Genomic DNA, 27,349 nt, shown 5'->3' with positions numbered 1-27,349 from the left:
GCTGTTAACCAGGTTTCTGTGTAAGCTTCCAAAAGGGAACTGCAGATATTCATCAGTCTGAAGAAGGGTTTCGGCCCGAAACTTCGCCTATTTCCTTCGCTCCATAGATGCTGCTGCACCCGCTGAGTTTCCCCAGCAATTTTGTGTACCTTCTGTGTAAGCTTGTCAGCTGAGAATATAGAAGCTGTTCCAAAGTCGTGCTCAGGAGTTCAGCCTTGACTCGTCTCCTGGTGCGCACCAGTTTTAATAATCACCCGTTAAATAATCACCAACTCCACTTGGCCTTTCCATTTGCTCCTACACTGGACTAGAATTTATTTGATACTTAGTAATTTCCATGAGCACAATATAACACCACCCAATGTTACTGAATAATTGGAAAATTGTATTGGGAATTAAAAACAAAAACGTTCTTACTTTATTAATGCAATGTGATAGGACATTAACAAACTGACATGGGTTGTTTTGTTTTATTATAGTAATCAAATGCCTTCTTCTTGGTCTGAATTTCAAATAATGTGGGAGTATGTATTCAGAATCTGTCACCCCTTCCTTTAATACATACTGAAGTACTGAGATACGACCAAATATCATTGCATGTTTCAACTCTAAAATAGTTTCAACAGTTCACATCACCATTAACAATTACAGATTCCATTAGCTAGGGTACTGTCCCATTCACCTGTTTCCCATTGGGGACATTGGACTTTGTGTTAGGAACTGATAAGCTATAATAGGCTCGCGATGCAGCTTTCAGATCTGGCGATGCTGAGGAATACAGTTCATCCAGGGCCAACCTGAAAAAGGCAATCAGGAGCGCAAAACTCAAATACAATCGGCAGATCGAGGAGCATTTTCAAAATAACTCCGACCCCAGACGCATGTGGCAAGGCATCAAGTCCATCACGAACTACAACAAAGTTAACAACCCCCCCCCCCCCCCCCCCCCCCCCCCCCGACAACGGCTCCCTTCCTGACGAGCTAAACTATTTCTATGCTCGTTTTGACCGGGACAATAAAACACCAGCCATCAAAGCTGCCCCACCCCCGAATGAACAGCCCCTCAGTCTCTCCACCTCTGCCGTACAAGGCGACTGAGCAGTGAATGAGCACAAAGCTGCCGGCCCCGACGACATCCCCGGGCATGTGCTCAGGGCATGTGCTGGACAACTATCCCAGGTCTTCACTGACATTTTCAATCTGTCACTGGCCAAGGGTGTTGTCCCTACTTGCCTCAAGACCACAACCATCGTGCCAGTGCCCAAACAGTCAGCTTCAGGGAGTCTCAATGACTTCCGCCCAGTGGCACTCTCCCCCGTCATCGCGAAGTGCTTTGAGACACTGATCCTGGTTCACCTCAAATCTAGCCTCCCTCCCAAACTGGACCCCCATCTGTTTGCCTATCGGCCAAACAGGTCAACAGAGGATGCCATATCTGCGGCTCTTCACTCTGCCCTGACCCACCTGGACAATAACAACTCCTACATCAGGTTGTTATTCATCGATTTCAGCTCTGCATTTAATACTGTCATCCGCGCCAGTCTGATCACCAAACTCAGCGGCCTTGGCATCAACACCTCCCTCTGCAACTGGACACTGGATTTCCTCACTAACAGACCCCAGTCTGTTAGGATCAACAACCTCGCCTCCTCCACTCTGACACTGAACACCGGCGTGCCTGTTCACCCATGACTGCGTCCCTATGCATGGCTCCAACGCCATCATAAAATTCACTGATGACACCACGGTGGTAGGACTAATCAGTGACAACAACGAATCAGCCTACAGAGAGGAGGTCCAGCACCTGGCAGCTTGGTGTACCAACAACAGCTTGTACTCAACACACAGAAGAGAAAGGAAATCATCGTAGACTACCGGAAGACCAGAGGCGGCAGACATACCCCCATCCACATAAACGGGACTGAGGTGGAGCGCGTCTCCAACTACAAATTCCTCGGGGTACACATCTCTGAGGATCTGTCCTGGTCCTTCAACACCCCCAAACTGATTAAAAAGGCGCAGCAGCGCCTCTACTTTCTGAGGAGGCTTAAGAAAGTTCACCTGTCCCCTCAGATCCTGTCCAACTTCTACCGCTGTACCATAGAAAGCATCCTGACCACCTGCTTCATGGTGTGGTACAGCAGCTGCACCACAGATGACACGAAGGCACTGCAACGGGTGGTGAAAATCGCCCATCACATCATCGGTGCCCCGCTTCCTGCCATGGCTGCCCTTCACCGCACACGGTGTCTGAGACGGGCTGGCAAAAATATTAAGGACCCCTCACACCGCAACCATGGACTGTTTGCCCTCCTCCCATCAGGGAGGTGGTACAGGAGCCTCAGGTCTCGCACCAGCAGGCTAAGGAACAGCTTCTTCCAAAACAACATTACCCTGCTGAACTCACAGGCCCGGCGCTAGCTATCTTTTATCTGTATATATTTATTTGCCTATGTACTAGATCAATATATCCTCATTTGTATATATTGTTTTAATCAGCATTTTACTATTTTGCACTCTGATTAGATGCTAAACTGCATTTCGTTGTACCTGTACTTGTATTTGTGCAATGACAATAAAATTGAATCTAATCTAATCTATAAGGTTGAGGACTATATTTTGCACACTGTATCTTTCCTTTTGCTCTATCTATTGTACTTGAGTTTGAACTGATTGTATGTAATATGTATGTATGTATATATGTATGTATGTATGTATGATTTATCTGATTGGATTGCATAGCATACAAAACAAATAACTATACATGTCTATAAGATCACCCTTCAGCCTCCTGTGCTCCAAGGAATAAAGTCCTAGCCTGCACAACCTTTCCTAATAGCTCAGGCCCTCATGTTCTGACATGTTCGTAAATCTTCACTGCACTCTTTCCAGCTTAGTAACATTCTTCCTATAAGAGGGTGACCAAATCTGCGCACAATACTTCAAATACAGCCTCACAATGTATTTTACAACTGTAACATAACGTCCAAGCTTCCATACTCAGTACCGTGACTGATGAGACCAATGAACCAAAAGCATCATGCGTAGGAAGGAACTGCAGATGCTGGTTTACACCGAAGATAGACACAAAATGCTGGAGTAACTCAGCGATATTGGCAGCATCTCTGGAGAGAAGGAATGGGTGATGTTTCGGGTCAATATCCTTCTTCAGACAGAGTCAGGGGAGAGGGAGACAGAGATATGGAAAGGTAATGTGAGAACGACAGATCAAAGCAAACAATGATAAGGAAATGTAGAATGGTTCATTGCTAGCTGAGAGGAAGGGGACAAGGAGGCATACAATCAATAAAATTAATCAGAAGGACAGTGAAACTAGTCAGAGATCTAGGGTGGGAGTGAGAGGGAAAGCCAGGGTTACTTGAAGTTACAAGAAATCAGCTTTCTTTACTACCGTATCTACCTGTGACCTATGTCGGGATAGTGTCAAAAATCCTCATATTCAACAAGAATAGGGTAGTATGGTGGCGCAGCGGTAGAGTTGCTGCCATACAGGGCCAGAGACCCAAGTTAGATCCTGACCACGGGTGCTATCTGTATGGAGTTGGTACGTTCTCACCGTGACCTGCTTGGGCTCTCTCTGAAATCTTTGATTTGCTCCCACACTTCAAAGACGTAAAGGCTTGAGGATTAATTGGCTTCGGTAAAATTGTAAATTGTCCTTAGCGAGTGTAGGATAGTGTCAGTATATGCGGATCACTGGTCGGTGTGGACTCGATCAGACGAAGGGCCTGTTTGCGTATTATATCTAATATCTGGATATTAAAAAAACTAAAAATCAAGAGATGTCATTGTTGCCTTACCAAGTAAAACAATGTAAGGAGAAATAATGCTGCCAGTTCTGGAAGTCATTGAACTCACTCCAACACCTGTGTTTCTCAATGGGGTTGGATACAGTTCGGAGGTGTAGACATAAACCATGCAAAAAGCCCATGCGATTCCCATTTTTCCAATTAACACCAGCACTGTAGAAAGTATTGAAAGATCTAGAAAAAAGCAGAAAGAGTTCTATTAATGCGATCGGTCTGCACAGAGCTCAGTTTTCCCCAGTTCATAGAAACATAGAAAATAGGTGGAGTAGGCCATTCGGCCCTTTGAGCCTGAACCGCCATTCAATATGATCATGGCTGATCATCCAACTCAGTATCCCGTATCTGCCTTCTCTCCATACCCCCTGATCCCTTTAGCCACAAGGGCCACATCTAACTGCCTCTTAAATATAGCCAATTAACTGGCCTCAACTACTTTCTGTGGCAGAGAATTCCACAGATTCACCACTCTCTGTGAAAAAGAAATTTCTCATCTTGGTCCTAAAAGACTTCCCCGTTATCCTTAAACTGTGACCTCTTGTTCTAGACTTCCCCAACATCGGGAACAATCTTCCTGCATCTAGCCTGTCCAACCCCTTAAGAATTTTGTAAGTTTCTATAAGATCCCCCCTCAATCTTCTAAGTTCAGTTCAGTTTATTGGCAATAGGTGTAATGAAAAACTTTTGCTGTGTGCTAGCTTGTCAGTGGAAAGACAATACTAGATTACAATCGAGCCATTTATTCCCTTTTTACATTTTACATTTACATTATTCCCTTTACATGATAAGGGAATAATGTAGAGGAGATTAAGGAGATCATAGTTAATGTAAGAAATGTTGCTGTAGGAGTAGAGATTTGAGAGTGTGGAGCGGTTGTAATATGTGATCTGTTTCTGTGGCTAGCACGCTAATAATCGCCTGGGTTGGGCGCCATCTTGTCTGCTTCGTTTCCAAGTACATGTAAGCTCCAAAGAGTAAAGATTGGGAACCTTTTGTGTCTTTTCTCTGCGTTTAAAATGATGGGATTTTTGACACATTGTTGTAAGAGATGGTTGGCCATTCATGAAGCTTGTTCATTTGGTAGCTCAGACTGTTAATTGCTTCGATTAATGGCACAGTGGCATAGTGGTAGAGTTTCTGCCTAAAAGAACCTGTCCCACTGTACAAGTTCATTCAAGAGCTCTCCCTAGTTTAAAAAAAATCAAACTCGTGGAAGCACGTAGAATGTATGTAGCGAGTACGTCGGAGTTCGGGGCCGTCTCTTAATGGCTCGTAACGCTAAAGGAAAGTACTCGGGAAACGCGGGAAGCTCGGGAAGATTTTTCAACATGTTGAAAAATGTCCACGAGAGCCCCGAGTACTTACGAGCGGACATTACCGATAACAGTGGCGGCGCGGCTCTGGCTGCAGCGGCTCTCCGCAGTCCTGTTTGTTTTGTGTTTTTTTGGGTTGTTTATTTTCGTTTTGGTTAGTCTAGTTTTGGTTTTTAGTTTCTGTTTTTGGGGGGGGGGGGGTTGAAACGGGGCTTGCTGTCTCTCCCTGCGGGGGAATGCGACTTTTTTGTCGTATTCCCCTTCTCTGCCTCCGTCTGCGCTGAGGCCTAATGGCGGAGCTGGCGACCTCGAGGCTCAGGAGGCAGAGCCCGCCAGGACTCGCACTGAGCTCGCTCTCGTGAGGGCGGCCCGGCACGGGGCTGGAATAGGGCTTCCGTGAGGGGCTGTGACGCTCCCGTGAGGACGGCCGGCCCGAGGAAGGAACGGTGCTCCCGTCGGAGTGGCCGAGCTCGGGGAGGTACGGGTTTCCCAGCCCGAGGGAGAAGCGGTGCCCAGTCGGGGCGGCCCAGCCCGAGGGAGGAGCGGCGCCCAGTCGGGGCGGCCCAGCCCGAGGGAGGAGCGACGCCCAGTCGGGGCGGCCCAGCCCGAGGGAGGAGCGGCGCCCAGTCGGGGCGGCCCAGCCCGAGGGAGGAGCGGCGCCCAGTCGGGGCGGCCCAGCCCGAGGGAGGAGCGGCGCCCAGTCGGGGCGGCCCAGCCCGAGGGAGGAGCGGCGCCCAGTCAGGGCGGCCCAGCCCGAGGGAGGAGCGGCGCCCAGTCCGGGCGGCCCAGCCCGAGGGAGGAGCGGCGCCCAGTCGGGGCGGCCCAGCCTGAGGGAGGAGCGGCGCCCAGTCGGGGCGGCCCAGCCCGAGGGAGGAGCGGCGCCCAGTCGGGGCGGCCTGGCGCGAGGCTGAGACAGTAACGGCACTCACGTGAGGGCGATCCGGCTCGGGGCTGGGACGGTGTTCTGGCGGTGGTGGCCTGAGTCCGGGGTTCGGCCGCGGGCCAGCGGCTGCATCAGCAGGACTGGTGAGCGGCAGCTTCGACCACCCCGGGCCGCGGTGTTTGAGCCGCGGGACAGTTGTAACATCGCCCGGGGGGTATCGCCTCAGCGCAGAGGGAGAAGAGGAGGGAAGAGACTGGAGACCTAAGACTTTTGCCTCCATCACAGTGAGGAGATGTTGGGTGGACTCACTGTGGTGGATGTTAATATGTGTTTATTGTTGTTTTTTATTGTATTGTATTGTATGTATGACTGCTTCAATTTCGTTCAGACTTCGGTCTGAATGACAATAAAAGGTAATAAATCACCAAGTTCGAATCAGGGCAAACTCAGGAGAACTCTTGAATTAACTCGTACAGTGGGACAGGGCTTTTACAGAGCCAGAGAGCCGGATTCAATCCTGGCCATATGTGCTGTCTGTATGGAGTTTGTACATTCTCCCTGTGGCCTGTGTGGGGTTTTCTTTGGCAGCTCCGGTTTCCTCCCACACTCCAAAGACATATAGGTTTGTAGGTTAATTGGCTTGGTAAAATTGTATATTGTTCCATAATAGTGTTAATGTAAGACAGTGTTAACGTGTGAGGATTGCTGGTCGTCACAGACTCGATGGGCCAAAGAGCCTTTCTGCCCTGTTTGTCAAAACGGAACTAAACTAAACTGAACTGAACTAACCTAAACAAAACTGAAATATTATGTTCTCCGGATATGCTGCCTGACCCACTGAGTTAAGGGCCTGTCCCACTTACGTTTCCGTGGCACGCAAATTATGTGACCTCGTGGTCGCGTTGAGCCACGACGGACCCACGAAGGTCGGGCACGATTTCATGCGTACACACAGCCGTCTGGAGCGTGTGACGTCATTTTAAGATGGATGCAAAATGCTGTAGTAACTCAGCGGGACCAGCAGCATCTCTGGAGAGAACCAATGGATGATGTTTCCTGTCGAGACTCTTCTTCAGTCTGAAAAGGGTCTTGACCCAAAACGTCACCCATTGCTTCTCTCCAGAGATGCTGCCGGTCCCGCTGAGTTACTCCTGCATTTTGCGTCCATCTTAAATTTTCTTGGCCCCGGTCCGGGAGTAGAAGTGGGGGTGGATCCGGACCGCAACGGCCGTGAGCCCCAGGCCGAGTTCGGTGATCGTTTGCCTGCTTCTGCTGCTGTTGGAGGTGAGACGTTGTGTTGCGCCAGGGTCTTGGGCCTGTCCCACTTTGGACATCAGTTCCGCGACAGGCTGTTGGCGCGCAAAGATTTCGTTCAGTACAAAAATTTCCTGTCGTGCACAACTACATACCCCTCCGCGCTTCTCAGAGGAACCGGCCCCGCGCGGCCATACGATGCCCGTGCGCCTCAACGCGACGACAAGGTCGCGTAATTTGCGTGCCAAGGACATGTTAGTGGGACAGGCCCTTTACCCTTGCAATCTGTGTCTATCTTTAATACTAAAAAGGCAACAAATACTGGACCATAAAAAGTGCTGGAGTAACTCAGCAGGTCAGGCAGAATCTCTGGAGAATAGGGATAGGTGACGTTTTAGGTCGGGGGGGGGGGGGGGTGGTGGGGGCGTAGGCCTTGTTTCCACATTGTATCTCTAAAGTAAAGTGTAGTCTGAAGTCTAAAGGCTTGTTCACGATTGTCACACTTGGATCAAGTGTAAAACTTACTTGATGGTATGAGGTTCATGAAGAGCAGAACACCTCCACTCAGAGCAAGAATGCCTGCATGGCTGAGCCTGCGTGGACATTTCCGGAGGAGAAGCCAGGATGCGATATAACTCGGAATCTCAATGGCACCAAAGAGGAAACAATTCAGATAGTCGTTGCCATGAAGATTGGGGATGTTCAGAGACAGACCATAGTATCCAATTGCTAAAATCATCCTGCAAAATACAAGTCAAAATACTTCTTGCAAAACACATTTGTTTTTAATGTTCTCCCAGCCTCTTTTTGTTGGCTTCTAGAATCTCATTGTCTGTGCTCTTTTTCACCTAGCCCCCAGCCAACAATGTTTCCTTTTGTCATCGTTACTTCTTTGCATATCTTTCATTCATATCCCTCTACATCCCCATCTATATTTCACGTTTTCCCTTCCCCTGACTCTCAGTCTGAAGAACGGTTTTGACACAGAACCTATTCCTTTTCTCCAGAGATGCTGTCTGACCCGCTGAGTTACTTCAGCACTTTGTGTCTATCTTCGGTCTCATTTCTTAGATTTCTTCTTCCATTTGATTTCAGGTCGTTTGTAAAACCTGAACATTGTGGCCTTTGCAGCCTTGTTTTAACATCGAACAGTACAGCACAGGAACAGGCCCTTCAGCCCACAATGTTTGTGCTGAACATGATGCCAAGTTAAACTGATCTCATCTACTGTGGGTGATCCATATCCTTTTATTCCCTGCACTTCCATGTGCCTATCTAAAAGCCTCTTAAACACCACTATCGTATCTGCCTCCACCACCACCTCTCGCAATGCGTTCCAGGCCCCCACCACGCTCTGTGTAAAAAAACTCACCTGACAAATCTCCATTAACCTTTCTCCATCTCACCTAGTAGCAACGCCCTCTAGTGTTGGACATTTCCATCCTGGAACAAAGGTTCTGACTATCTACCCCTTCTATACCTCTCATAATTTTATATACTTCCATCTAGTCTCCCCTTCATCTCAGACATTCCAGACAAAACAATTCAAGTTTATCCAATCTCTCCCTCTAGCTGAAACCCTCGAATCTAAGCAGCATTCTGGTAAACCTCCTCTGCACCCCTTCCACAGCCTCCTCGTTTCCTGCAATGGGGCGACCAGAACTGTATGCAATGCTCCAAATGTGGCCTAACCAAAGTCCTATAGAGCTGTATCATGACCCTGACTTATACTCAAATTCCTTCACAATGAAGGCAAGCTACACCATACGCCATCTTTACCACCCTATCTACTTCTGCTGATGTCTTCACTGAGCTATCAACTTGGACTCCTGGATTCCTCTGTATATAAATGTTGTTAGAGGTCTTGCTATTAACTGTATACTTTTGCCTTACTCTCAACCTCACAAATGCAACAACTTGCAGTCTCTCAGGGTAAACTCCAACTGTCATTTCTCTTCCAATTTCTGCAGTTAATAGTAAGGTTAAACGAGAACTTACCAGTTAGAAGTTTGATCTTTATTTTACGAGGAGTGACGTTGGTGATTACGTGAAGAACCCGCCAGTGCGCATGCACGACAATCTTCAAAGCAGCGGTATGCAATCACAGATAACAGAATATTTGAAGTAAGATAGTAAGATCAGCAACATGAGAACTACCATATGACCTTTATGAGAGAGAGGGTTGGGCATGGTGGGCACGTAATCACCAACGTAACTCCTCATAAAATAAAGATCAAATTTCTAACTGGTAAGTTCTCGTTTAATCTTACTATTTTACTTCGGAGTCACGTGAGTGATTCCGTGAAGAGTTCAAAGCTCTGTGATTTCATGCCGCAGATTCAAATCCCGGCGTCTCACTGCATCGATTGACTCAGAATGAGTGAATAATCAACAATGCATTAAGCATAACATTGATTGAAATGTATTAATGGCTTATGTGAATAAAGCAATCAATAGCGACCCCTCTATGTCAGGAGAGGCTAAAGTGAACGCAAAACAGAATGGGCAAAACAGCCCTGGCAAAGCAGCCTATGGTAAAAAAAAATTTGAAATGCATTCACTTGACCATCATGCAGTCGCGAGGATATGGCCGATGAGAATGTCCATTGTCCTGGCCGCTGACGTTGATACCGTCCTGATGGAATGAGATATTAAATCGTCAGTGTCTATACGTGCATAAAACCAGAACCTGCTTCAGCCACATTGAAATAGTCTGAACTGACTATCCCTTGTGTGACTGTTTGTGGCTAAACCCAATGCTGATTCCACACCTCGTAGGGTTCTAGTGGCCTCGATATAATATGGCAAATCTGCCCTCACACATAGACGTGAGTCCGGGGGGTATGTCGCTATACGATCTTAAATTCTGCCACCCTTGGTCTGCTCTGCTTGTGTCGATCAGAATGTAAACGTAATGGCATCTGCAGCCATTTCCATCCTATCTAGACGCAGCTTCTGCAATGTCTGCCTCGCTGTGCTGATCCTAGTGTCATGACTAAAGGATGTAGCTGGCTCTGGTGAAAAATTGTTAACCCAATGTCAATATCCCATATTACGTATACGTGTACTGGGAGAAACTTGTGTTAGAGACATAGTTTGCAACTCGATATCCGGGGTTGAAAAATCCCGACTGGAAAACGTCAGTAATCTGTACCAGATTAAATGTAACATTAACATGAAACAAACATCCTGAATAGGAATGTACTGCTTTTTTGGTGCCCTCCCTACAATCTGCAGTGAGCACCTGCATGTGCATTCAGAATGTGTAAATCAATAATATTTATTATACAGAGGCTGGTTTCCTAACTCACTGTTTGAACAAGCAAAGTTTTTGTTTTTAAAGTAACCTTATATGGTTGTATTATCATGCCTGACGGAAGCAGGAAGCATGGCTGCACAGCCAGACAGATATTACGAAAACTAAAGCGAGATCTTGCTGACTTTATTTCAAGACGTGTCTGATGAGGCAAAAAAGGAGAAAGCATAAAAGAAACATTCCTCCTTCTTGTGTCGAGAGTGTATCTCTCACCACTGTTACCACATATTTCTGCAATCAATGAAAACCATGAACCATATTTTATAAATACTTTGGGATTCAACTGTGTTGTCCTGAATCGGAACTTGATGATACACCCGTGGCAAGGAATTAGGTAAATATTACCGGATACTTCACTTGGCTGCCATGTGGCTAACATCTGCCACCACCGTAGTGTATCAACTTGAAGTTGGGCTTGCAGATTATGTATTTGCTCAATAGCCCTTTACCCATGGGATGCTTCTAGTGTCTTTAGCTAGGTTATACCAAGAACTGAAGACTTGGCAATTCATGCAAATCTTCAATTTTCCCATTTTAGAACTCTTAGCTGGAGCAATGCTGAATACTGTTTGTTCATCATTGTGACTTTGGTAGCTTCAGCTGGTCCTTGCATAAGCCTGCTAACAATCAACCACATGCTCATTAGAGAGATTGCAAATTTCGACTTGCACAGCTGAATCACAGCTACTATCTTGCCAATACTCTAGATGAATAGAATTCAGCCTCATGACATGTTTTAATTAACTCCAATCTGGTGCCCCAAGTCGGAATCAGAACTAATCAATAGTTAAAGATACATCCCAACAATGACCAACAAGTCTAATTGGTAACAACTTAAAGTTAGCTGGATGGATGTCCAATTTCTCAAGTATAGTTTGAGACTGAACCGGTGGTTTTACAAATCCAGCGTCAGAATCTCATCCAGCCAAACATAACAAGTGTTTTCGAACTTTGATTTCAAACACCTATTTTATAATTGTTTAAATAACCTTGGAATATAATTTATCCCATTTTGCAATGTTTTACTGTTATTAATACAGTTAAACAACATTCTCCATTTTGCATAATGAACATGCCACTCCTGCCATAATTGCATGGGTGCTTTGCATGATCACTCTGCCCAATTTAGAGCCTGTCTTGAAATGACAATTCTGGCTCTAATTCCAGCCTTAGCTTGGAATGCTATTATTGTGTCTCAGCAGATGGCAAAGCTTTTATCGTTTGTATGTTGCTCAAACAAGTGTAAATATTACCAACTTGTGAATGGTCCACTTACCCACGTTTCGGAGTGCCAGACCCACCTTGTTGATTAGGACTGGTAGGGTGCGTGGAACCTGTGCCCAGCTGTTATGGTACCACCAGCTTCAGTGAACTGCCCACTGCCGATGAAGGCATAGGATGCATTGTCGCCAAACTGATGAAGCTCTGTTCATCCGTGGCCCTGCTACAGAGCGCCAGCTGCGCATCTGAGTCGACGGCCGGCTTGTTGCTGGTCCAAACCCGGAATCTGCATCTCTTTTGTAGGGATACCTTTCCTCAGATTTGTCGACCTCCAGTGGCTTAACCTTCCTGCGTCTTGGACAGCAGCTTCATTTCCTGGGCACGCATGTCCATCTGACGCCATATCACCTGGTTTACAGCCGGCACCTTGAGTAACTCGCAGTTCCCCGGGGTCTCGTGTTTCTTTGCGGTCTCATCCATCGTGAGCTCCTGTAGCTGATGGGAGACTAAGTAATTTATCGTGGAAGCCAACTCATCTCCCAGTGGTTCTCCTGACTCTGACGGGACAGCGAATCGTACTGCCAGGGATGGGACATTTGGCAGCTGCCGTTCTTCGCCTGGATTGAACTCACCGTCAGAGTCGGGGTCAGAACTCAGCTGACCCATGGCGCGCGCCTCATCAATGAGGGTGCTATCAAGCAGCCATTTACTAGGTGCTGCTGGCGTGGCCTCTTCTCCAGCCTACCGCCGACACCACTCCTGCTCTTGGAGTGTGCCCTGGGGAAACAACCTCTGCAAGAGGTGCTCCATTTGGGATAACCGTTGAAAAAACGGTATCCAGCCCCGGAGAGGAATTCTCCGCTCCTGACTCTGGCTAGTCAGTGGGCCTAACAGACTTGCTGGTGGCCTTACGCCCGACTGGCGCTGGCTCTGTGCTTTGCAGCACCCAAGTCTGCAGTCACCCCGCTCTCGACTGGCGACTGTGCAGGGGTGTGAGGCAGCCGCTCACAGACCACACTCCCGCGGCTGTCTACCGATTTACTTGCGGCTTGCCTCTTTCCCTTGTTCGTCTTGTCCATGGCGTTGTCCTGGAAGAAATACACAGCACAGCACCACAGTAAAAACAACCCGAACTTCAGCTAAGTTTGTGGCAATTACCTGGAGATTTAAATCCTCACAGCCTCCGTGCACCAATGAGGTTGGTGCGCTCACACACTATGCAGCCCTGGAGCATAGGCCCGCGCTGGTGCCTGTAAAGGGTTAAAAATAACCAACAGAATGCATACACATACATACATATTCGGAAGGGGAACCTTTTAGCCCGAATTCCGAGTTCTATGGCTGTTCGATTCCCTCTGTGCTCTTCACCCCATGCCTGGGGCACACAAATCAACTATTCTGTGAGCCACTGACCTCCCTGTCAGCAACTCTGGCGGTAGCCCCACCCACCTGCCTGTTTTCCCCCATTGAACTTATCCGCTTTTGCGGTCGGAACCGGGGTCTCCCCACAGCCCATAGCCGGTTCACTCACCGGACTTCGCAAAATCCTGGAGGATACTTCTGTGAAGAGAAGTTCCTGCACGAACATCAAACCTGGTAAGTAATAAAAATCTTACCTATAGGTTTCACTTTACCGTCGCCAGGGAGCGAAGCCCTGCACGTCCGGTGTCTAGCCATGCGAACAACATAATGACGTGCATGCGCACTGGCGGGTTCTTCACGGAATCACTGACGTGACTCCGAAGTAAAATCTATATCCATTATATCTCTGACATCCTTCCTTACAGTCTGCAACTTCTCCAATTTTGGTGTCATCGGTAAAATTACTCACCAACCTATCTACGTTTATATCCAGGTTATTTATATACATCACAAACATCAGAGGTCCCTGCACAGATTATAGTTTGTAGATTAATTAACCTCTGTATGTTGCCCCTAGTATGTAAGGAGTGGATGAGAAATTGGATAATATAGAACTAGTGTGGACAGGTGATTGGTGGTCAGCATGGATTTGGTGGGCGGAAGGTCCTGTTTCCATGCTGTATTTCCCAGTCAGTGGAAAACATGTAGCGATTAGTGTAGTTTAGTTTAGTTTAGTTTCAAGGGGTTCAAGGTTAGTTTATTGTCACATGCACCAATTAAGGTACAGTGAAATTTGAGTTACCAGTTTAGAGATGCAGTATGGAAACAGGCCCTTCAGCCCACCAAGTTCTTTTTGAGTCCCCCAATGGGGGTCCCTCCATGCATGGATTCTGCCCCTCTACATCGGGGACCTGGGATGGAGGGTACTGCATCGAGGAGTCCCTTGCAACCTGTTTCTCTCACGGTTCACAGATTCGCCAGCCGCCTGCCATTTTTGTGGGCTGGAAGAGTCGGTGTTCCACGTGTACATGGAGTGTGTGAGGTTGCAGCCCCTGTTTCAATATCGAAAGGGGCTGCTCCTTGCCTTCTGGCTGCATTTCACACCCACCATCCTCATCTTTGGACACCCTGTGCGTAGGGGAAATGGTAGGGCCGAAGATGTCCTGGTTGGGTCGCTCCTTGGCCTGGCCAAGCTGGCTATCTGCAAGTCGTGGCGCCAGGCAGAAGAGGACTCTGTCTGAGCCGGCTGCCTTCCCCTTCTCCGGGGTTACGCCCACGCCCGGGTGGTTATACAAAGGGACTACGCTATCCACGGGTGCCCTGCGGGATTTCCGGGACCGCAGGGGGTGGAATAGATCCACAATATGGATGGGGAATTTGTGACTTAATATTTGCTTTAATATTTGCTTTATTTTGTTTATAGTGGTGGGTTAGTTTGTATTGTTTTGTATGGTAAATAGCACTTTTGTAAATAATTGATTTAAATTATTTTTGGTTAAAACAAAAGTCCTAGTCGACCAATAATTACCCGTGCATTAATTCTGTAATGCCAGCTTTGCATCCTACACATCAGGGACAATTTACAATTTAACAGAAGCCAATTAACCTACAAACCGGCAATCTTTGGAATGTGGGATAAACCAGAGCACCTGGAGGAATCCCACACGGTTACAGGTAGAACGCACACTGTAGAGACAGCAACTGTTGTCAGGATCAAACCCGGGACTCTGGTGCTGTGAGGTATCAACACGATCGCCGCGCCACAATGCCGATAAAGGAACATATCCCTCACAGATATTTTTTAATAAACACGTCTGAATATTCTTCTTGAATCTCATACTTACCATATGAGTGCGCTAATGACTGTGATGACTAGGATATTGCGAGATTTTATCAATTGAGCAACTGGAACAGATTTTACTTGTTTATTCTGTACGTTCAAGCTGGAAGAAAAAACAGAAGATTCAACATTGCATCAGCTCAGCGGAAAGTGTCAGTTTTATTATTCACATCTCCTGATTCATATTGGGCATGCGATGGTCCAGAAACTGATTATTCACAGTTTGTTCTCTGAGCTTGTGAATGAATTAATGAATGAATGAATAAATGAATGAGTGAATGATTGAATGAATGAATGAATGATTGGATGAATGAATGAATGAATGAATGAATGAAATTTTATTCTCACATGTGACAAGTCTGATATTCTTTGTTTTGCACACCCAAGGTATGCAAATAGACGCCACATGCAGGGCACAAAGTTACAAAGTATCCAACACCAGGTCCTTTGTTCCCACCCACCTCATGGCTGTTCCCTCACACCAGGTCATCCTACACATTTGTATATAGCTGTTCTTGTATACAACTTACATACAGCTCTGTATACAACTCTGTATTCAGAGGATTGAGCAAGGTTGCAGAAACATTGCAAAGATGCCTTAAAAACCTTGGCACAACCTCCTGTTGCTCTTGTTCCTCTTCCCCCAAACTGCTAGCAAATGCGCCCTAGTGAAAATTTAATTTCAGCCCAATTAAATTTATGGCTTTATAAAAATATGCTGAATATTCTCCCACAAGTCAAATTAGAATCTGCAAAACTCCAACACTAAATCTTGATTAATAGTGCAAACTCCATAAATAGTGCTCTGAAATGTAGTTTGAATTTTTGTAACAATGTGTAATTTTTAAACACCATGTGGATACAAGGAACTGCAGATGCAGGTTTACAAAACCTGCTGCCTTACAACACCTGGTACCCGGGTACGATCCTGATTACAGTACAGTCGCTGTTTGTATGGAGTTTGTATTTCTCCTTGTGACCGCATTGGTTGTCACTGGGTGCTCCAGTTTCCTCCCACACTCCAAAGACGTAAAAGTATGTTGGTTAATTGTCATCTTTAAATTGTCCCTAATGTGTAGGATAGTGCTAGTGTACGGGGTGATCGCTGGTCCGCATGGACCCGGTAGACCAAAGGGCCTACTTCCGCACTGTATCTCTAAAGTCTAAAGTAAAATCGAACTCAAAAGCTCAATATTTTTCCTTTCTCAATATCACGCAATAGAGCCGTTTTCTACTAATAAATGTTTTTAGGATAAACCCCATGGGAAAATGGCAAGAATCAGAGAGAGAATTAGTGAAACAATCTTGCTAATGATCTGAGCGTGATCCTATGTAATGTATATCTATAACGCTGAGAACTACATTCTGCATTCTGTATCTTTGCTCAACCTATTGTGCTTGAGTTTGGTTTGATTGTATTTATGGATAGCATTATCTGACGATTGGATAGCAGGCAAAACAAAACATTTCACTGTACTTCCATGCACCCGACACTAATAAACCTGAACCTCTTATAATGGAACGAGGCAAATGCGATCTTATCTCCAAATTACTGTTAATAAAAAAATCAAAAATAATTTTATCCAGTGAGAGGTTACGACACACAGTTCATGTTGATCTCCTTTAGTTTTGTTTAGTGTAGAGATGCAGCGCAGAAAACAAGTTTTTCGGCCCAACGAGTCTGCGCCGACCAGCGATCCCCACACACAACACTATCTTGCAATGTTACAAAATTTTGAGATTTAAAAAATCAAGTCTGTAATTTATCCCATCAGATAAAGCATAACAAGAAGTTTAATTTGACACCTAATTCACTCTCATATCTTCAGTATTAAAAAAGTTATGGCCATTTTCATACTCGGAAATTGGCATCTTGTTCCCTATTGCTTTTTCATTGACTTAACACAAAAGCTGTGATCGAAAACTTTTAAAAGCCCATAACTTTCTTAAAATTTAAGAGAACTGAAACAAATGTTCAGTTATTATAGATTGAAGCATTCTGAAACAAATATGAAACAATCTTACTTAGACGACTTGAAATTAAAGCATATAGTTAGTTAACCATATAACAATTACAGCACGGAAACAGGCCATCTCGACCCCTCTAGTCCGTGCCGAACACATAGTCTCCCCTAGTCCCATATACCTGCGCTCAGACCATAACCCTCCATTCCTTTCCCATCCATATAACTATCCAATTTATTTTTAAATGATAAAAACGAACCTGCCTCCACCACCTTCACTGGAAGCTCATTCCACACAGCTACCACTCTCTGAGTAAAGAAGTTCCCCCTCATGTTACCCCTAAACTTCAGTCCCTTAATTCTCAAGTCATGTCCCCTTGTTTGAATCTTCCCTACTCTCAGTGGGAAAAGCTTTTCCACGTCAACTCTGTCTATCCCTCTCATCATTTTAAAAACCTCTATCAAGTCCCCCCTTAACCTTCTGCGCTCCAAAGAATAAAGCCCTAACTTGTTCAACCTTTCTCTGTAACTTAGTTGCTGAAACCCAGGCAACATTCTAGTAAATCTCCTCTGTACTCTCTCTATTTTGTTGACATCCTTCCTATAATTAGGCGACCAAAATTGTACACCATACTCCAGAATTGGCCTCACCAATGCCTTGTACAATTTTAACATTACATCCCAACTTCTATACTCAATGCTCTGATTTATAAAGGCCAGCACACCAAAAACTTTCTTTACCACCCTATCTACATGAGATTCCACTTTCATGGAACTGTGCACAGTTATTCCCAGATCCCTCTGTTCCCCTACATTCTTCAATTCCCTACCATTTACCATGTACGTCCTATTTTGATTTGTCCTGCCAAGATGTAGCACCTCACACTTATCAGCATTAAACTCCATCTGCCATCTTTCAGCCCACTCTTCCAACTGGCATAAATCTCTCTGTAGACTTTGAAACTCTTCTTCATTTCCCGCAACCCCACCTATCTTAGTATCATCTGCATACTTACTAATCCAATTTACCACACCATCGTCCAGATCATTGATGTACATGACAAACAACAGTGGACCCAACACAGATCCCTGTGGCACCCCACTCGTCACTGGCCTCCAACCTGACAAACAACCATCCACCATTACTCTCTGGCATCTCCCATTCAGCCACTGTTGAATCCATCTTGCTACTCCACCATTAATACCCAACCATTGAACCTTCTTAACCAACCTTCCATGAGGAACCTTGTCAAAGGCCTTACTGAAGTCCATATACACAACATCCACTGCTTTACCCTCATCAATTTCCCGAGTAACATCTTCAAAAAATTCAAGAAGATTAGTTAAACATGACCTTCCAGGCACAAATCCATGTTGACTGTTCCTAATCAGACCCTGTTTATCCAGATGCTTATATATATTATCTCTAAGTATTCTTTCCATTAATTTGCCCACCACTGACGTCAAACTAATAGATCTATAATTGCTAGGTTTACTCTTAGACCCCTTTTTAAACAATGGAACAACATGCGCAGTACGCCAATCCTCCGGCACTATTCCCGTTTCTAATGACATTTGAAATATTTCTGCCATAGCCCCTGCTATTTCTACACTAATTTCCCTCAATGTCCTAGGGAATATCCTGTCCGGACCTGGAGACTTATCCACTTTTATATTTCTCAAAAGTGTCAGTACTTCCTCTTCTTTGATCCTCATAGTTTCCATAGCTATACTTGTTTCCCTTACCTCACATAATTCAATATCCTTCTCCTTGGTGAATACCGAAGAAAAGAAACTGTTCAATATCTCCCCCATCTCTTTTGGCTCTGCAGATAGTTGGCCACTCTGACTCTCTAATGGACCAATTTTATCCCTCGTTGTCCTTTTGCTATTAATATAGCGGTAGAAACCCTTCGGATTTACTTTTACCTTACTTGCCAAAGCAACCTCATATCTTCTTTTAGCTTTTCTAATTTCTTTCTTAAGATTCTTTTTACATTCTTTATACTCCTCAAGCACCTCATTTACTCCATGCTGCCTATAACTATTGTAGATATCCCTCTTTTTCCGAACCAAGTGTCCAATTTCCCTTGAAAACCATGGCTCTTTACAATTTTTACGATTTCCTTTCAACCGAACAGGGACATAAAGATTCTGTACTCTTAAAATTTCACCTTTGAATGTACTCCATTTCTCTTCCACATCTTTCCCATAAAACAAACTGTCCCAATTTACTCCTTTTAAATCCTTTCGCATCTCCTCAAAGTTAGCCTTTCTCCAATCAAAAATCTCAACCCTAGGTCCAGTTTTGTCCCTCTCCATAATTATATTGAAACTAATGGTATTGTGATCACTGGACCCGAACTGTTCCCCAACGCATACCTCTGCCACCTGACCCATCTCATTTCCTAACAGGAGGTCCAGTACCGCCCCTTCTCTAGTAGGTACTTCTCTGTATTGTTGCAAAAAACTATCCTGCACACATTTTACAAACTCCAACCCATCCAGCCCATTTACAGAATGTGTTTCCCAGTCTATGTGTGGAAAATTGAAATCTCCCACAATCACTACCTTGTGCTTACTACTAATATCTGCAATCTCCTTACATATTTGCTCTTCCAATTCTCGCTCCCCATTTGGCGGTCTATAATACACCCCTATAAGTGTTGCTACCCCTTTCCCATTTCTTAGTTCCACCCAAATAGCCTCCCTAGACGAGCCCTCTAATCTATCCTGCCAAAGCACTGCTGTAATATCTTCCCTGATAAGCAATGCAACACCTCCACCTCTTGCCCCTCCAATTCTATCACACCTGAAGCAACGAAATCCTGGAATATTTAGTTTCCAATCACAGCCCTCCTGCAACCATGTTTCACTGATCGCCACAACATCATACTTCCAGGTGTCAATCCAGGCTCTAAGTTCATCCACTTTTCTTACAATGCTCCTAGCATTAAAATATACACATTTAAGAAACCCACCCTCTCTTATTCTCTGATTATTTTATTTTTCTTCTCTTTCCCCTACATTTTGGGTCAGAGTGCTACCATTCTCTGCCCCCTGCTTCACACACTGACTGCTAGCTTTCCCAATTTGAGTCCCTCCCCCCAACCATACTAGTTTAAAGTCTCCCCAGTAGCCTTTGCAAATCTCCCCGCCAGGATATTGGTCCCCCTTGAGTTCAAGTGCAACCCGTCCTTTCTGTACAGGTCGCACCTTCCCCAAAAGAGGTCCCAATGATCCAGAAACTTGAATCCATACCCACTGCACCAGTCCCTCATCCACGCATTTATCCTCCACCTCGCTCCATTCCTACTCTCACTGTCGCGTGGCACAGGCAGTAATCCTGAGATTGTTACCTTTCCAGTCCTTCTCCTTAACTCTCTACCTAACTCCCTAAATTCTTCTTTCAGGACCTCTTCTCTTTTTTTACCTATGTCGTTGGTACCTATATGCACCACAACCTCAGGCTCCTCTCCCTCCCATTTCAGGATTTCTTGGACACGTTCATACACATCCCTGACCCTGGCACCAGGGAGGCAAACTACCATCCGGGACTCCTGTCTGCGTCCACAGAATCGCCTATCCGACCCCCTGACTATAGAGTCCCCTATTACAATTGCCCTCCCCTTCTTTTCCTTACCCTTCTGAGCAACCGGACCGGTCTTTGTGCCAGAGGCCCGGCCGCTGCCCCCAGGTAGGCTGTCTCCCCCACCCTTACTCAAACATGAGTACTTATTTTCAAGGTGTACAGCCACCGGGGTACTCACCAGTCCCTGCCTCTGCCCATTGCCCTTCCTAACTGTGACCCAGTTTTCTGTCTCCCGTGGTCTTGGAGTGACCACCTCCCTGTAACTCCTTTCTATGACCTCCTCGCTCTCCCTGAGCAGACAGAGGTCATCGAGTTGCTGCTCCAGGTTCCTAACGCGGTCCCTTAGGAGCCCCATCTCGACGCACCTGGCGCAGATGTGGACGTCTGGAGAGCACTCAGACTCCATGACCTCCCACATCTGACATCCAGAACAGTAAACTGCCCTGGCCTTCATTCTCCCCCTTATCCAAATACAATAAAGCCTTACAATTACAATACAAATACAATACAAGCCAATCAGCTGCTTCCTCTGATCCTCGTCCACCAATCAGAGGCTTCCACCAGAATCCTTCTCTGGAAGTGAGATGGAACGTTACAGATTTGGGTAACTCACAGCTGCAGGTAAGTCCTCCTCTCGCCAACGGCTCCCCTGGCCTCTGTAGAAGCAAACCCCGCGCTGTATTTATACTTACAGCTGCAGGTAAGTCCTCCTCTCGCCAACGGCTCCCCTGGCCTCTGTAGAAGCAAACCCCGCGCTGTATTTATACTTACAGCTGCAGGTAAGTCCTCCTCTCGCCAACGGCTCCCCTGGCCTCTGTAGAAGCAAACCCCGCGCTGTATTTATACTTACAGCTGCAGGTAAGTCCTCCTCTCGCCAACGGCTCCCCTGGCCTGAAGTTAGTTACCTAATTGTAGCTAATTACAAAATTCAATTACTAGATCTAAACATCTATCCATTTCTTAAGAATAGATTAACATTTTTAAATAGCCTAAGTGTCCAAATAACATTCACAAAATAATTCAGAATATAACATAATTTTTAAATCTCATTGTCATGGGTTTAAAGGCCAAATGGAAGGAATTTAATGTTTAATATCTGTAAATTAATGGCCATTTAAATCAGCTTGCGAGTGGGATTTTCTGGAACGGGACCATTTGGAACGTTAAGGTTGCGGTGATTTAGTCCCCATATCGGCAGCAAATACAATGCTGGTTCGTTCGGGGACTAAATCACCGTTTAGCAACTTAAAATGTGAATTAAATACATCTTAAGAAACACTTTTATACATAAAAATAAACTACTTTCTTTTAGCTGTCCCCTACATAAAATCCGGCCCCGTTGTCGGAATTGACGGCGCCAGAAGCTGATTTAAAAATCACTCCAGCGATTAACGTGTCGTGCGAATTTTTTTTTAAAACACACGGAACGGCCGTCGGAACCATTCTTTAGCAATATCTTGCACGCCAACAAAATATAATTCAGGACCAGGTCAGAAGAAAACGCGTTTTAACCCCCCCCCCCCCCCCCCCCAAACGCGCCAAAATCGCGCACACGGCCAGTGGCAGAATTGCAGCGCAACTGAAGGTAAATATTGTAACATACTTACACTATCCAACACCAGGGATAATTTACAATTTTAGCAAGCCAATCACCCTGTAAACCTAAACATCTTTGGAGTGTAGGAGGAAATCGGAGCTCCCAGAGAAAACCCACTCGGGTCACAGGGAGAACATACAAACTCTGTACAGACAACACCCATAGTCAGGATCAAACCCAGGTCTCTGGTGCTGTCAGGCAACAACTCTACCGCTGCACCACCGTGTTGCCCTATTTGTGCAGTTGTTATAATACAGCTGCATATTTGTCAGGATATTCATGCCTTATTATTTTGCAGTGACGTCTGGTCGAAAATGTACGTCCTTTCACTTTTGGGTGAAGTCAGGTTTACATTATTAAATTTTTAATGATCGATTAACTTGGTGAAGACTTGTCATCTGAAAACAAGTGGCTAACAAAAAACAAAGGAAGTGGGACAGACTTGTCAGACGAAACAATATCAAGCAGTTGTGTAGGGAAGAACTGCAGATGCTGATTTATACTAAAGAGACCCAAAACGTTGGAGTAACAGCAGGTCGGACAGCATCTGGAGAAAAGGAATAGGTTGCGATTTGTGTCGGAACCCTTCTTCAGACTGAAAGGTAGAGAAGGCTCAATATCAAGGAGTAATCACCTTATAGATATCATAAGTGATAAGAGCAGAATTGATCCATTCGGCCCATCATGTCTACATGGCTGATCAATCTCTCCCTCCTAACCCCATTCTCCTGCATTTTCCCCCTAACCCCTGACACCCGTACTAATCAAGAATCTATCTAACTCTGCCTTAACAATATCCATTCACAGCCGTCTGTGGCAAAAAAATCCACATTCACCATCCTATGACAAAGAAATTCTGCCTCATCTCCCTCTTACAGCAATGTCCTTTAATTCTGAGGCTACGACATTTGATCCTAGACTCTCCCACAAGTGGCAACATCCTCTCCACATCCACTCGATATGAAAATAACTGAGAGGAAAGTGTTGCTCTGTATTTACAGAACTGAACAACCACGTGGCAATGAAATAAATGGTCTTCGTCGTCGTCACAGATACCTCGTCGTCAGTGAAAAGTATTGTTGGTGGAGTGATGCCATTTTTCTTTGCCATGAATCGAATTATTGATTCAGCTTCCTTTACCCTTCCCTTGGACAGTAGCCAGCGTGGAGATTCAGGAATAAACCTAGAATGAAACAAGGTATTCTGTAACCGAATTATTGAAGCATCAAAGGACGTGAAATTAATACCACTACATTCTTGTTTAAGAAAGAATTGCAGATGCTGGAAAAATCGAAGGTAGACAAAAATGCTGGAGAAACTCAGCGGGTGAGGCAGCATGTTTCGGGTCGAGACCTTTCTTCAGACTGATGTGGGGGTGGGGGGGGGGGGGGGGCGAGAAGAAGAAAGGAAGAGGCGGAGACAGTAGGCTGTGGGAGAGCTGGGGAGGGGAAGGAGGGAGAAAGCAAGGACTAACTTAAATTGGAGAAGTCAATGTTCATACTGCTGGGGTGTAAACTGCCCAAGCGAAATATGAAGTGCTGCTCCTCCAATTTGCGGTGAGACTCACTCTGGCTTTGGAGAAGACCCAGGACAGAGGGTGTCCCTCCTCCCATTAGTACGTAACTTTTGCATTTTTCAGCTTGAAATTGTGCAATATGGTGCATACTGTAGCGAGTCTTTTAACCTACACTTGAATGCAATATATATGCTTTAAATTGGATTAGCTATAAGGTTAGAGTAAATTACATTCCTAATTACATTCCACAGTAGAGACTAGGCTCTGATCAACACGTGCAGCACATGACTGATCTTAATATATTCATGTATGGAAATCAGATTATAATCAAACACTTGGCCCATGTTGACCAACCTGGGTCTCACTGCACACCTGGTATTACTCCTGGCCCTGACTCCAGTTGCATACCTTCTCTCATTCCTGACCCTGAGTCCAGCCTTACACCTGGCCCCCCTATTCTACCCTGATCATAGCTGCTTACCTGCTTAGGTTCCCAGTGCTGAACACACCCCTGGTCCCAGCTTTGACTGCACATCTAGTACTATTCCAGATCTTGACTCGGGATGCAAACTTGGCCTTGCTCCTAGCCCCTTTGCACTGACAATGTATCTGGCCCACACATAAAGCCTCATATCTGACCCCCTGGACTTAACCTATTACGTTCAAGTCCACAGGTGCTTATCTAATGCAGTAATCCTTTATGGGGCACTTCACAGACCAAATTATGGATAACAAAATTTGCTACATTCATTGGCTTCCTTGTTATCTAACATGCTAGTTACTTTGTCAAAGAAGTCATCAGTTGGTTGAACACAATTCCCATCCATAAAATTATACTCACTCAGCTGTATAAGTATTCTGTTACCATTTCTTTCATTTTCGTAACAAACTGTCCTGAAGTCATTTTCACCCTCAATATTTACAGTATTTTGCTGTCTTCCTCTCAGCTGGGACTTTTCCAAAATGCAAAGTTCAATAACTATATATTTAAGCAATATTATTCTATTAAATGTGATCTTGAGAGTACATAATATTTTCTGTGGTATTCATAACACAACAATGATAAAAAAGATCTTTGTTTTGATTGCACCTACCAACATGCATACATTATTACATTATTGTTAATATGTACCGAGGGCAAAGTTTTGTTCCAATGCTCCCCATTCCCAATTACTTCTACATTGAAATGATTGAAATCCAAGTGAAGTTTAAATGGCATCATGAAAGTAAAACCTCCGGAATGGATGATATTCATTACGTGGTTGGTTGGGGTCAGTATCAGCACAATTACTATATTAAACTTTGAAACTTCAGATGTCCTGGTTCAAGCTAAAACTAAAGATAAATAATCTCCTCACATATTGTCCTACAAGTATCTCTGTCACTCCTTTAAAACATGCCCCTTCTTTGAACAAGCTCTTGAACATCACATCTGAATCAGTTCCCATCTGATTACACTCCTTGAGGATGTTCATCTACGTGTTCAATTAATAAAGCAATGAGATTGGGGACATTTCTATTCAACCTGTCAAAGGAATTGGGGGGGGGGGGGGGGGGGGGGGGGGGGGTTAGAAATAGTCAGTGAGGTAAACAAACATAATAATTGAGTGGCAAATGACAATAGTGCTACCTTCCCAATATTTAACTGAAGGAAATAATGGTGACTGATTTATGTCAACATTATATACAACAAGACTATATGTTGTGACTGACATGTCATTTAATATTACACTTATCCCATCCCCCTGGATATTCCGGATTAATAAATTAAGGTTTTGTCAACTAATTACAAATCAGGCTAATTACAATCAATAACATTAGCCAACTCCGAAACATGAAGCGCTGAGCATTTGGATCCAGACATCACGGATAACTGGCCTCAGTTCCCCACTTACATCTGGCAGTGTTCTCCGGGGAGCGTTTTTGAAAAGGGGGAGGCTGAGCACTGGCTTTGGGGGTACCCGGTGAGGGAGTGGAGCAACGGAGTGGGGAGAGGGTGTGGAAGAAGGGTGTCCCCCCTCCCATGGTAGGAACCTTTTGAAATTTGATGTATTAAAATCATGTTTTAGTGCATTGTAGAAGTATGATTTCAATGTTTTTTGTATGAAGTATTTTTAAGGGGTGACTTTATCCACACAAAGGGTGGTGGGTGTATGGAACAAGCTGCCAGAGGAGGTAGTTGAGGCAGGGATCCCGACATTTAAGAAAAACTTAGACTGATATATGGATAGGACAGGTTTGGAAGTATGGACCAAAAGCAGGTAGCGTAGCTGGGACATGGCGGTTGTGGGCAAGTTGCGGCGAAGGGCCTGTTTTCACACTGTATCACTCTATGACTACATTATACCTCCATCATACATGAATGCTTCAAAATCAAGTGATCGAGTTTTATTGCCATATACTCAAGCATAGAAACATAGAAAATAGGTGCAGGAATAGGCCATCGGCCCTTCGAGCCAGCACTGCCATTCAATATGATCATGGTTAATCATCTAAAATCTGTACCTCTTTCCTGTTTTTACCCCATATCCCTTGATTTTGTTATCCCCAAGAACTAAATGTAACTCTCTCTTGAAAACATCCAGTGAATTGGCCTTCACTGCCTTCTGTGGCAGAGAATTCCACAGATTCACAACTCTCTGTGTGAAGAAAGTTTGTCCTCATCTCAGTCCTAACTGCCCCCCCCCCTTTATTCTTAAACTATGACCCCTGGTTCTGAACTCCCCCAACATCGGGAACATTTTTCCTACAGTTACAGTAAGTGAAAATCTAGCAGGCAAGCAGGATTCCACCCCCATTTGAAGTCCACTATCTTCCACCGTTTCTACCTAGTGCTTGGTACTTACTTCCAGCAGCCACTGGTTGTCCTCCAGGATGCACCGAGCCACAGCCTGATCCATGCCGGTCACCTGGGCAAATTTGGCACAGAGACTCTCACAGCAGCGGCGCAACATTTCCGACGCCTTGCACTGAGGCTGCTCCATGGCCGGAGCTGCAGTGAGCGACTTGCCAGCCCGGCAAACACTCGCCAGCCCCGCTCCCCATCTGCATCTGTCCCCGTCGCTGCTTCTGCTTCAAACACCCATGGCCCATGCAGTTGATATGAGTTTTGAAATTTTCGTTGATCACAGAATTTCTCACAACAGAGCTAGAGAAATTTGTGATCAGCGTGAGAATTTGGCGAAATGCGTGATTCTCACGCTCAATGCATGGGAGTTGGCAGCCCTGCTCTCTATCCCCCTCTCTCCCCCCTCTCTCTCTTTCTCCCCCTCTCTCTCTTTCTCCCCCTCTCTCTCTCCCTCTCCCTCCCTCACTCTCCCCCCTCTCTCCGTCCTCTCATTCCTCTCTCTCTCCCACTCTCTCCCTCCCCACCTCTCTTTATCTCCCCTCTCTCTCCCTCCCACCTCACTCTCATCCCTCTCTCTCTCCCCTCTCTTCCGCTCTCTCTCCTCTAACCCCCTCTCTCTCCCTCTCTCTCACTCCCCTTCCCTCTCGCTTCTCTCCCCCATCTCTGTCTCTCTCCTCTCTCCCCTCTCTCCCTCCCCTCTCTCTTCCCCTCTCTCTCGTCCCCTCTCTCTCCTCTCTGTCCCTCTCTCTCTCCCCTCTCTTTCCCCTAACTCTCTCTCCCCTCACTTTCCCCTAACTCTCTCATTCCCACTCTCCC

At 45.4% G+C, this 27,349-nt stretch overlaps 2 protein-coding genes across 2 annotated transcripts in view; both read right to left on the bottom strand.

Annotated features, from left to right (window-relative positions):
* Positions 1-27,349, bottom strand: part of LOC116978258 (solute carrier family 22 member 5-like) — a 69,021-nt gene that overhangs the window by 2,405 nt on the left and 39,267 nt on the right. The window contains exons 5-9 of the mRNA XM_033029260.1: positions 23,226-23,352; positions 17,906-17,913; positions 15,021-15,119; positions 7,803-8,017; positions 3,822-4,004 (exon numbers count right to left, since the gene is read on the bottom strand). Of these exons, the coding sequence (XP_032885151.1) occupies positions 3,822-4,004; positions 7,803-8,017; positions 15,021-15,119; positions 17,906-17,913; positions 23,226-23,352 (632 nt within the window). The remainder of the gene's footprint in view (positions 1-3,821; positions 4,005-7,802; positions 8,018-15,020; positions 15,120-17,905; positions 17,914-23,225; positions 23,353-27,349) is intronic.
* LOC116978255 (solute carrier family 22 member 4-like) overlaps positions 1-27,349 on the bottom strand; it is a gene marked incomplete at its 3' end in the record, with an annotated part of 165,746 nt that overhangs the window by 99,533 nt on the left and 38,864 nt on the right.

The sequence above is a fragment of the Amblyraja radiata genome, chromosome 11 (genome assembly GCF_010909765.2).
Source record: "Amblyraja radiata isolate CabotCenter1 chromosome 11, sAmbRad1.1.pri, whole genome shotgun sequence".
Taxonomy (NCBI): Eukaryota; Metazoa; Chordata; class Chondrichthyes; order Rajiformes; family Rajidae; genus Amblyraja; species Amblyraja radiata.
The sequence above is the reverse complement of the archived record's forward strand: the minus strand, read 5'-3'. Positions and strand labels throughout refer to the sequence as shown.